A 12,436-nucleotide genomic window follows, 5' to 3' on the forward strand; every position below is an offset into this window, starting at 1 on the left:
AAAAACAAACCATTGCGCAGTAACTTCTATAACATGGGTCACTGCTCTCCTCCAAATGCCTACTTACAACAAGTCAGTGGGTAACGGGCAAGGAGTAGCGTCCACCTTCAAGCAGGCGGACATACTGGATCCCTGAATCTCAATCAAAAGTTCCCATGAAATGAATAAAATAGGCATAGCATGGCAGCAGGGATAACAATTTATTAAAAAGCAAAAGACAAATACTCGCGTTGTGGTAGCTGGGGTCGGATCCACACTCCTGCACTGTGTTCCGAATGCTCACGCTGCGGGCGGCATTCTTAGATAACGCGCCAAGACAAACAACGTGAGTGTTTATTTGTCTTGCGCTTTTTAATACATTGTTATCCCTGGTGCCATGCTATGCAAATTTTATTCATTTCTTGGGTACTTTTGATTGGGAAACAACGTGAGATTCAGGGATCCAGTATGTCCGCCTGATTGAAGATTAAGACGCTACTCCTTGCCCGTGACCTGCTGACTTGTTGTAAGTAGGCATTTGGAGGAGAGCAGTGACCCATGTTATAGAAGTTACTGCGCAATGGTTTGTTTTTTCTCTGTTTTTATATACAGAATAACCGTTTTTGGAGGATATCAAGTGAGATCAGCAAGTGTATACTGGGACTGATTACAAACTTCCCAGTCCTCAAGGAGATCTTCTCTGAGATCAGTGATAACCTACTGGGACAGATCTAAGCATCATCAACCAGGATTGGTATTATTTGACTTTCTTGCGCCAAGGCCTTTTGTTCTCTTTTTCTATTACAAGGAGCAAGAAGCAAGTAGCAAAGACTGAGACTAACGGTGCAAACCTCGGAGAAAAGACCTTTATCCAATGATGCAAACAGGCACAAGATGAAAATCATTCCATTTGCAAATTTGCTTTGATACTGTACATCACCCCCTCTGTCTTTTTGAATTGGAAATTTTTTTGAGTTTGAGAGTACAAGTAATGCCATCTTAGGCTAGGTCCCCAGTACATGCTGCAGCGTGCGCGGCAGGAACAAAAACTGCCCCTGAAAGGGCGGGGCCCACTAGCTGCCTTGACACACAATTTGCCGCCGCGTTGCTCGAATAGATTTTATGAAGACAAGAAAATAGTCTTCGGAGATGGCGAACGAGCACTGACCACGCCCCCACGGCAGTTCAGCCAGAGGGCGAACCTGCAGGGTGGCTTCATGGCCACGCCCCCACCACGCCCCCCCCCCCCCGTCGCAATGTCCTGCAGCTCAGCCACAGACCGGAGATCGCGGTTCACACAGCTGCACGCGCCGCCAGCCTGCCAGGCGTGCGTGCAGCGGCCGACACTGGGGCTGTAGCCTTAGGTAGTGTCTATCTCAGGGGCGGCCAACTCCAGTCCTCAAGGGCTACCAACAGGTCAGATTTGCAGGATATCCCTGCTTCAGCAGGGAAGCAGTGCTGAAGCAGTGATGTCCAGCAAAGCTGACTTGTTGGTAGCCCTTGAGGACTGGAGGTGGCCACCCCTGGTCTATCTGCAGTTCTGCATCCAAAGAATACAATGCATGCTCTTTCTGCAAAATATACGTGAAATAGTATTGTTCTGCTATATTAAGCACTGGAAGGTAAGAATAATTATTATATATCGTAAATAATTTGATTATTATTAGTATACATAACTTACCTTCACTAGAATCATGTATAACGGGCAGCTCACCTATTAATAAACAATAATGAGCAAAAACATTATATACATGTTATATTATGTTAAATAAAAACTATGTATCTATACATCGCTTCAAACAGCTGATCGTTTGCCGCTAGGAACAGGAACCGGCTAAGTACCCATTCAGCTTGCTTCTTACTGTCTAGATATCCTGCACTTTTGCCTGCTGCATTGTTCAGCTTCTTCTTGGACTTGTGATTACACACATCCATTTCTGGACTCATCCAGAGATTCTCTGGTTAACAATCCAGCGCAAGACCCTTTATTCTATGTGGCTATATTATGCAGGCTTTGATTCCATTAACAGTTTAAATATCTACATGCTGTTATGTTATATTGAATCAGGGGGAGTTACAATGGAAGGTTTATATACTAACCAATCTTTATTATCACACAATAGTCCTCCACTATTTTCATTCTCTCCTAATTGGTTACAGGTAGATACTGTTGTTTTATTCTTTGTACTGTATACTGTATGCATGCAATTTTGAAAAAGTATGTGTTGTATCAAACTATTTTTAGCAATATGTATTGTCTTTTCTTTTGTTGCACATTTGTAATTATCCCGGGGTTCACAGGATACCAGGTTTTTGCACATTTGTAATTATCCCGGGGTTCACAGGATACCAGGTTTTTGCACATTTGTAATTATCCCGGGGTTCACAGGATACCAGGTTTTTGCACATTTGTAATTATCCCGGGGTTCACAGGATACCAGGGTTTTGCACATTTGTAATTATCCCGGGGTTCACAGGATACCAGGTTTTTGCACATTTGTAATTATCCCGGGGTTCACAGGATACCAGGTTTTTGCACATTTGTAATTATCCCTGGGTTCACAGGATACCAGGTTTTTGCACATTTGTAATTATCCCGGGGTTCACAGGATACCAGGGTTTTGCACATTTGTAATTATCCCGGGGTTCACAGGATACCAGGTTTTTGCACATTTGTAATTATCCCGGGGTTCACAGGATACCAGGGTTTTGCACATTTGTAATTATCCCGGGGTTCACAGGATACCAGGTTTTTGCACATTTGTAATTATCCCGGGGTTCACAGGATACCAGGGTTTTGCACATTTGTAATTATCCCGGGGTTCACAGGATACCAGGTTTTTGCACATTTGTAATTATCCCGGGGTTCACAGGATACCAGGTTTTTGCACATTTGTAATTATCCCGGGGTTCACAGGATACCAGGTTTTTGCACATTTGTCTTTTTGCATGAAGTTTTTTTTATTTGATGAGCTGTGCCTTGGTATATGATTACTTGTGCCATTTAACCTGTGGGTTGACGTTTTGATTGAATTTAATCAATCTTCAGCTGATTATTTCAGTCAGGACACCCTATATCAGGAGACAGCTTACCACAACAAATCCCTCTTTGACACAGTGCCCTGTGCGTGAAACGGTTTAGAGGATTTATCAGGATTCTACCTTGATGTTTTTTATTCATTAACATATTCTAATTGGTCACTACATCCAGCTTTGCTCATTTCATTTGATTTACCTGCTTGAGTTTAGTGACTGTGCTCACTATTACGCCTCATATTTTGGAAAGCCGTGAACTTATTTTATTTGGGCATGTTGAGGTATTTAGATTTCCATAGACTGTTTTAAATTGTGTGATCCTAGGTGTTGTTAAATAAATTTGTATTTTCATGTTTGAGTGCTTCCAGAGGGATTCTTTGCAGCTATATATATTATATACAAAGAAAAAGATATTAGCGCTACAGTGTACCGTGTACAGATAGTGGGTATCAATGCGATTTAACATGTGTGATAAGTGAATTACTAGAAAGTGCAGGCGATAGCATTTTTTTAAATGGTTATATAAATAGGTGTGATAAGTTAAATATTCCCTCATGCCTTGAAAGGTCTACCAATTGTGATGGAAAGTGTTAATAGTGTTAATAAGTGAAAACTGCTTCTAGCGACCAATATAACGTGCTAGTTGGAATACATGGAATGCCAGCTCATAGGAGAAAGTCGAGGAGACAAACCTGCTTTCCAAAAGACACCAATTCAGGACACAAATAAAATGTAAAGGTATAAAGATATTATATCGGGGTTGATTCGAAAATCAGTATACACTCATACAATTTAATAGCGAAACAAGTCAAATAAATAGTGACAATCAGGGCCACTGAGGTCCCAGTGCGTTCTACAGCGCATGGCTCGGCGTGCGCTGTACAAACAAGTACCGCCCACTAGGTACCTTGGCGCGCATTTGGCAGCGGCGCTCTACGACGGGGTTTTGCAAATACAAAAAAATTGTATTTGGAACTGGCGACGGAGGCATGTCCCGCCCCCCGGGGGTTCAGCCACTTGGGGTGAACCAGCTGCATGAGGTCCTGGCAACGCCCCTGCAAAACCCCCGCCATGCCCGTAGCAATTTCTGCCTCTCTCCACAAACCGCTGATCGTGGTGAAGCGCTGTGCATGCACCACCCTCCCATCCCCTCCCCTCCCGCCGGGCGCCTTCTTCAGTGCAGACTGGGACCGCAGCCTAAGGCCTCGGCCAAGCTCCCCACTGGCGTGCTGAGGCTCAGGGGAAGCGGGTGCTTTCCCCTGGCCTTGCGGGTGCTTTCCCTGCGTGCCGTCATGGGGCGGGCCAGTGACGTCACAGAGCTGGTTCGCCCTCATTGGGCGAACCGCTCACGTGACCAGCCCTGCGCTCCGGCAAGCGGGAAAATTTTACATTTCCCTAAGACCTACGCCTCCGCGCGCTTGCGGAAGCGCAGGTGAGGCCCTACTAAAGCTGCTCTAATTGCGGCTGTAGGGGCTCAGTGCTGAGCGGAAGCGCGCCTCAGCCAGCAAGCAAGTACCTTGGCCGAGGCCTTATACACAAAAAAAATAGTCAAAATAGTACACGTTAAAAAGGACAAGGGTGAAAAAAAACCTGGAGTGGTTATTAGAGGACTCATACTCCATTATTTTATATATTTTTTGCAGTTTCCTATTGGACCAGTCCGAAGATATATCTGATTTTACCTTCATTTTACCAGCACATAAAAATGTAAATATCAGGTAACCGCGGAGTCCCTGGAGTTAGGATTAAAGTGGCACAAATACATCTTCATTCGAGTCCCTTAAGAAATACAATTATTAATTAATTTCCAGAGGAAAAAATATCCAAATGTACTATTTAAAGGAAATAATTCCCTCATTTAGTTTCTTGGGAAATTATGGAAGATATACATTTTTAATAGTGACTCCAATTGGGGAGGGTAAAGGAGGGTGGGGTGCATTTCTTCTAACCTTAATGTAAACCTTGTTCCGATCAGTGGACCAATCAACGTAAAGGAGGTTGGGCTATATGCTTGTGCCAGTTAGTGCTCAGCACACAGTGACATCACACATAAGGAAGCAGCTCAGCACACAGTGACATCACACATAAGGAAGCAGCTCAGCACACAGTGACATCAGACATAAGGAAGCAGCTCAGCACACAGTGACATCACACATAAGGAAGCAGCTCAGCACACAGTGACATCACACATAAGGAAGCAGCTCAGCACACAGTGACATCACACATAAGGAAGCAGCTCAGCACACAGTGACATCACACATAAGGAAGCAGCTCAGCACACAGTGACATCAGACATAAGGAAGCAGCTCAGCACACAGTGACATCACACATAAGGAAGCAGCTCAGCACACAGTGACATCAGACATAAGGAAGCAGCTCAGCACACAGTGACATCAGACATAAGGAAGCAGCTCAGCACACAGTGACATCACACATAAGGAAGCAGCTCAGCACACAGTGACATCACACATAAGGAAGCAGCTCAGCACACAGTGACATCACACATAAGGAAGCAGCCAGAGGAATTCAAATCCACCCTTCAATTTACCAGGTTTATAAACTAACATCAAAGCAAAATAATGTAACGGGCTGCATTTATAGGTGCCTTTATAAAGAGTTACCCAGTAAACAAGTAAAAATGTGATATCACCCATTAGATGTATTAAAGGCTATGTGCATGACAGTCGTAAGAGAAGACCGAAACGTTGATTGTATGATACTAATACCAAACAAAATTCAGTGGTCCATAGTGTCGCAAACGATACTTACCATCAGGCAAAGGTATTACTCCAGTCGGACTTATTTTGGGTTCTGGAAAAGAAGCAAAAAGATGTCAGCATACTGTGTGTCTTATGGAAAGCCTTTCAGGAGGTGTGGTGTGTGTGTCACTTAAATATAGTTTACTAGCTGAGAGACCCGGCGTTGCCCGGGATGTAAATGCGTAATAAGTAGTATTATTTATAAATCGTGGAACAATAGGTGACTATTTGTTTGGAAAGGTTGGATAATAATGTTGAAAAGAAAGATGGAAGAAAATGTAATACGATGTTGTATAAAAATGGTTTATTGTAAACACACCACAGTACAATGTATATTTTGGTGACATAAGTGATGTGAAAATGTGATGAATGTGTCCTGCTAGGGTGTGAGCGGGTGTGAGGCGGCGGGTGGGTGTTCAGTACGGGTGGCGCATGGGTAGTGAGTGCTGGCTGTGGGTCAGGGTCCTGCTAGGGTGTGAGGCGGCGGGTGTGTGGCGAGTGCGGGTGACAGCTGGTCAGTGATATTGTTGCGTAGGGGCAGGATGCGGCAGGTGTGTGTCGAGTGTGTGGGGTGGGTGAGAGGCGGCGGGTGTGTGTCGAGTGGCGGGTGTCTGTTGAGTGCATGCGGCGGCTGTGTGGCGCAGGGGTGTGAGCGGTGGGCGGGTGAAAGGCAGAAGTGCGGGTGGGCGAAAGGCAGAGCAGGAGGGCGGACGAAAGGCATTGAAGGAGGGGAGGGGAGGTCGGAGGGGTGGTGGGGGATGGTGAGGGGAGGGAGGTCGGAGGGGGTGGTGGGGGATGGTGAGGGGAGGTGAAGGGGGGCGGAGGGGAGGTGAGGGGGGGATGGTGAGGGGAGGTGAAAGGGGGGCGGAGGGGAGGTGAAGTGGGGGCGGAGGGGAGGTGAAGGGGGGGCGGAGGGGAGGTGAAGGGGGGGTGGAGGGGTAGGTGGGAAGGGTGGAGGTGGTGGGTTGGGGGGGAGGTGAAGGGGGGGTGAGGGTAGATGAAGGGGGGGTGAGGGGGAGGTGGTAAGGGGGGGGAAGGGGGGGAGGTGGTGGGAAGGGGGGGGAGGTGGTGGGAAGGGGGGAAGGGGGGGAGGTGGTGGGAAGGGGGGGAGGTGGGGGGAGGTGGTGGGGAGGTGGGAGGATGTAAGGGGGGAGTGAAGGTGGGGGTGAAGGGGGGTGGGGGTGGAGTTGGGGGTGAAGGGGGCGGTGAATGTGGGGTGGGAGGGGGGGCGGTGAATGTGGGGGTGGAGGGGGGGTGAAGGTGGGGGTGGAGGGGAGGTGAAGGTAGGGTGGAGGGGAGGTGAAGCGGGGGTGGAGGGGAGGTGAAGTGGGGGTGGAGGGGAGGTGAAGCGGGGTGGAGGGGAGGTGGAGGGGAGGTGAAGCGGGGGGTGAAGGGGAGGTGAAGGGGGGTGGAGGAGGGGAGTGAAGGGGGGGTGGAGGGGAGGTGAAGGGGGGGGTGGAGGGGAGGTGAAGGGGGGGTGGAGGGGAGGTGAAGGGGGGGTGGAGGGGAGGTGAAGGGGGGGGGTGGAGGGTAGGTGAAGGGGAGGGGTGGAGGGGAGATGAAGGGGAGGGGTGGAGGGGAGGTGAAGGGGGGGTGGAGGGGAGGTGAAGGGGGGGGGGGTGGAGGGGAGGTGAAGGGGGGGGGTGGAGGGGAGGTGAAGGGGGGGGGTGGAGGGGAGGTGAAGGGGGGGGTGGAGGGGAGGAGGGGAGGTTAAGGGGGGGGGTGGAGGGGAGGTTAAGGGGGGGGGGGGGTGGAGGGGAGGTTAAGGGGGGGGGGGGTGGAGGGGAGGTAAGGGGAGGTTAAGGGGAGGTTAAGGGGGGGTGGAGGGGAGGTTAAGGGGGGGGTGGAGGGGAGGTTAAGGGGGGGTGGAGGGGAGGTGAAGTGGAGGGAGGGTGGAGGGAGGGAGGTGAAGTGGAGGGGAGGGAGGGGTGGAGGGAGGGGAGGTGGAAGGGGGGGGGGAAGTGGAGTGAGGGGTGGGTGAGGGGAGGTGAAGGCCGCTCACTCACCCGTCCGGCAGATCCCACGCGTTGCCCGGGATGTAAATGCGTAATAAGTAGTATTATTTATAAATCGTGGAACAATAGGTGACTATTTGTTGGAAAGGTTGGATAATAATGTTGAAAAGAAAGATGGAAGAAAATGTAATACGATGTTGTATAAAAATGGTTTATTGTAAACACACCACAGTACAATGTATATTTTGGTGACATAAGTGATGTGAAAATGTGATGAATGTGTCCTGCTAGGGTGTGAGCGGGTGTGAGGCGGCGGGTGGGTGTCAGTACGGGTGGCGCATGGGTAGTGAGTGCTGGCTGTGGGTCAGGGTCCTGCTAGGGTGTGAGGCGGCGGGTGTGTGGCGAGTGCGGGTGACAGCTGGTCAGTGATATTGTTGCGTAGGGGCAGGATGCGGCAGGTGTGTGTCGAGTGTGTGGGGTGGGTGAGAGGCGGCGGGTGTGTGTCGAGTGGGCGGTGTCTGTTGAGTGCATGCGGCGGCTGTGTGGCGCAGGGGTGTGAGCGGTGGGCGGGGTGAAAGGCAGAAGTGCGGGTGGGCGAAAGGCAGAGCAGGAGGGCGGACGAAAGGCATTGAAGGAGGGGAGGGGAGGTCGGAGGGGTGGTGGGGGATGGTGAGGGGAGGGGAGGTCGGAGGGGTGGTGGGGGATGGTGAGGGGAGGTGAAGGGGGGCGGAGGGGAGGTGAGGGGGGGATGGTGAGGGGAGGTGAAAGGGGGGCGGAGGGGAGGTGAAAGTGGGGGCGGAGGGAGGTGAAGGGGGGGGGCGGAGGGGAGGTGAAGGGGGGGTGGAGGGGTAGGTGGGAAGGGTGGAGGTGGGGGGTTGGGGGGGAGGTGAAGGGGGGGTGAGGTAGATGAAGGGGGGGTGAGGGGGAGGTGGTAAGGGGGGGGAAGGGGGGGGAGGTGGTGGGAAGGGGGGGGAGGTGGTGGGAAGGGGGGAAGGGGGGGAGGTGGTGGGAAGGGGGGGAGGTGGGGGGAGGTGGTGGGGAGGTGGGAGGATGTAAGGGGGGAGTGAAGGTGGGGGTGAAGGGGGGTGGGGGTGGAGTTGGGGGTGAAGGGGGCGGTGAATGTGGGGGTGGAGGGGGGGGCGGTGAATGTGGGGGTGGAGGGGGGGGTGAAGGTGGGGGTGGAGGGGAGGTGAAGGTAGGGTGGAGGGGAGGTGAAGCGGGGGGTGGAGGGGAGGTGAAGTGGGGGTGGAGGGGAGGTGAAGCGGGGTGGAGGGGAGGTGGAGGGGAGGTGAAGCGGGGTGAAGGGGAGGTGAAGGGGGGGTGGAGGAGGGGAGGTGAAGGGGGGGTGGAGGGGAGGTGAAGGGGGGGTGGAGGGGAGGTGAAGGGGGGGTGGAGGGGAGGTGAAGGGGGGGGTGGAGGGGAGGTGAAGGGGGGGGTGGAGGGTAGGTGAAGGGGAGGGGTGGAGGGGAGATGAAGGGGAGGGGTGGTGGGGAGGTGAAGGGGGGGGGTGGAGGGGAGGTGAAGGGGGGAGGGGAGGTGAAGGGGGGGGGGGGTGGAGGGGAGGTGAAGGGGGGGGTGGAGGGGAGGTGAAGGGGGGGGTGGAGGGGAGGTGGAAGGGGGGGGGTGGAGGGGAGGAGGGAGGTTAAGGGGGGGGGTGGAGGGGAGGTTAAGGGGGGGGTGGAGGGGAGGTTTAAGGGGGGGGGTGGAGGGGAGGTTAAGGGGAGGTTAAGGGGGGGTGGAGGGGAGGTTAAGGGGGGGTGGAGGGGAGGTTAAGGGGGGGTGGAGGGGAGGTGAAGTGGAGGGAGGGTGGAGGGAGGGGAGGTGAAGTGGAGGGAGGAGGGGTGGAGGGAGGGGGAGGTGGGAAGGGGGGGGGAAGTGGAGTGAGGGGTGGGTGAGGGGAGGTGAAGGCCGCTCACTCACCCGTCCGGCAGATCCCACGTGGATCTGAGGCGGGGAGGCAGCGTGTTGTGGCCGCTCCCCCGCTGTGTCCCTGGCGCGCGCTCGCTCACTCCGCTCCCCCCGCTGACTGTAGCGGCGCCGGGGGGGGGGGGTGAAGGGGAAGTGAGTGAGGGAAGGTGAAGGGGGTGAAGGCCGCTCCCTCACCCGTCCGGCCGCTCCCTCACCCGTCCGGCAGCTCCCTCACCCGGTCCGGCAGCTCACTCACCCGTCCGGCCGTTCCCTCACCCGTCCGGCAGCTCCCCCGTGGAGGGGGGGGGGGGGGGGTGAAAGCGCGGGAAACAGGGAGAGGTGGAGGAAGAGGCGGAGCCTCCGGGACCGGTGGGGAAGAGAGCGGGAGATGTGCGGCTAGCTAATGTATGTAACTGTGTGTGTGTGTGTGTGTGTGTGTGTGTGTGTGTGTGTGTGTGTGTGTGTATGTGTGTGTGTGGTGATGTGTGTTTGTGTGTGTGTGTGTGTATAGTGATGTGTGTGTGTGTGTGTATAGTGATGTGTGTGTGTATAGTGATGTGTGTGTGTGTGTATAGTGATGTGTGTGTGTGTGTGTGTATAGTGATGTGTGTGGTGTGTGTGTGTGTGTGTGTATAGTGATGTGTGTGTATAGTTTGCATATCTCCAAGATATATACAGCCCATTATAACGCGGTGCTCGGGGGTGCACATCATTTAATTTATAAATATTATTTTATTTATTTTATAATTGATAAATTATACCATAACATGCAGGAATTTAACCCATGATTTTTCATATGCTAGTGCAATTCTCTAGCTGCTACACCACAGGGTTGGTGTGATGCATCTTACTCTATTAACAAACTTAACATCTTCTGCACAGTGCTGTCCATCACCATATACATACAACTGTATATATTGGGACAGAGACCATGGAGAGGTGTTAAATGGTGTATTTATGGAGTTCCAAGAACACTATGCAGCTTTTATCCTGCAAAAGCCAGGACGATATAGTCCCAGGGAAATGCTCTGTCTAAATAAACGCATCACTAGTGTCTGTTTAAGGGTCCCTGGGGTGGAGCATTCTAGAAGAAGGGTGGGCCATCGCTTCACTCCGCAGTTTGAGGATAGGTGAAACTAGTAGGTGAGAAATCCAGGCCAGGATTTGTGCTGAGCTCTGATCTCTCACCTAGGGCCTCATGCACTAAAGTCCGATAGAAAAAAATAGCCAGGGTTTTTAAATCTTTCTTTTTGGCAGTGTTGCTATCACGGTATGCAGAATGCTCCGAATACCAGTGATGGCAACATTAGCAAAAATGGCAAGTTGCCAGCGGCGAGATGGTCGGCTCTCCGAAAAGGGCTCAACCTGTGCTGTTTAGGATCGTGGATTGGTTTGAGAGTTTGCAGAGACCACGGGAATCGGAGGGTAAAGACATCTAAAGGCAAGTTAAAAAATTGAATGTATATTATTTTTTATTTTACAGGTTTTTTCTCTGTATTTTTGGTGTATTGGCATTTTTTTTTTTTTTTACAAATTCATTGCAACTGTATTTATGTATGCCCCTTTACTGCTATATAAAGGCATACCCCGCATTAACGTACGCAATGGGACCGGAGCATGTATGTAAAGTGAAAATGTACTTAAAGTGAAGCACTACCTTTTCCCCACTTATCAATGCATGTACAGTACTGCAATCGTCATAAACGTGCATAACTGATGTAAATAACGCATGTGTAACAAGCTCTACAGTCTCCCCGCTTGCGCACAGCTTCGATACAGGTAATGGGCAGGGGTAAGTAGAACAGTTTTTATTTACTTTATGGTGCCTGGCTAATGTGTTTAATAATGGGCAAATAATCCATTATCCATCTCTGGATAATAGTTATTTTGCCCATTACTGTACTGTATGTGTTTGGGGGGGGGGGGGAGAGGGGGAGGTGTATTTATTGAAATGTAGGTCATGTTTTTATTTTTTAAATACAGGAATGGTACCGCAGGCCAGCGGGGACCCACGGGGACCACATGAGGACCCACGAACACCTGCGGGAGGAACCGGGGACCCCCCCCCCGAGGGGCCCTAGACCCCCATGGTAACCCCCGGGGTGCAATTTGGGGCCGGACACCTGTTGGGACCACCCAGGGACCCCTGCCGGCCTGTGGTATTAATCCAGATGGGTAGGGGGGCTGTTGTGTGTATTTATGTTTATTGTGGGTAGCGAGGGTGGGTGAAGGGGGTAGTAGCCCCAATGATGGGTGTTTTGTCCTGACCAGGTGGTAACGGGGGGGGGGGTTAACCCCCTCATCACCGTAACAGTATTAACCACTAAGGTAATGAAGCGGTTAAGTCCACCCGCAATCCCCTCCCTAGGCAGCTTATCACCACATTCTTGCCAGATTTTGTGGCGAAGCGATTTGGAGAGAAAATCTCCATTCTAGAGCGGCGATCAGCTGATCGGGGCTACTAGAATACAGAGAGTTTGAAAAGCTGGCAATGAGTATCGAAAAGTGGCTTATCGCCGTGCGGTTGGCGATTTATTTTTTCCCGCAAAAAAAACCCGCCCATTTTTGCTCTTATTACCAGCTTATCGGAGCTTACTGAATCGCTGTAGGCTTTTTTTGGCGATAAGCTGGTGAGAATAGGCTTATCTCTGCTTATAACAAGAGACAGGGGGTGCCCAATGCTGCATCCAATTGACAAAACATATAAAGTAAAATACTTCAATAATAATAATTGGTTATTTAGTTAACCCTTTGGCCAAAGGCGTCATAAGCCTGCATACCAACGTCAAGGTATAACCA

The 12,436-nt window shown here is 51.3% G+C and overlaps 1 protein-coding gene across 1 annotated transcript in view; it reads right to left on the minus strand.

The window, feature by feature from the left end:
• The window catches only part of LOC142468008 (uncharacterized), a 55,925-nt gene that overhangs the window by 28,870 nt on the left and 14,619 nt on the right, over nucleotides 1-12,436 (minus strand). Inside the window, exons 8-9 of the mRNA XM_075574059.1 lie at nucleotides 5,785-5,826; nucleotides 1,661-1,693 (exon numbers count right to left, since the gene is read on the minus strand). Coding sequence (XP_075430174.1) covers nucleotides 1,661-1,693; nucleotides 5,785-5,826 — 75 coding nt within the window. The remainder of the gene's footprint in view (nucleotides 1-1,660; nucleotides 1,694-5,784; nucleotides 5,827-12,436) is intronic.

This window comes from Ascaphus truei, chromosome 17 (assembly GCF_040206685.1).
Source record: "Ascaphus truei isolate aAscTru1 chromosome 17, aAscTru1.hap1, whole genome shotgun sequence".
Classification (NCBI taxonomy): Eukaryota; Metazoa; Chordata; class Amphibia; order Anura; family Ascaphidae; genus Ascaphus; species Ascaphus truei.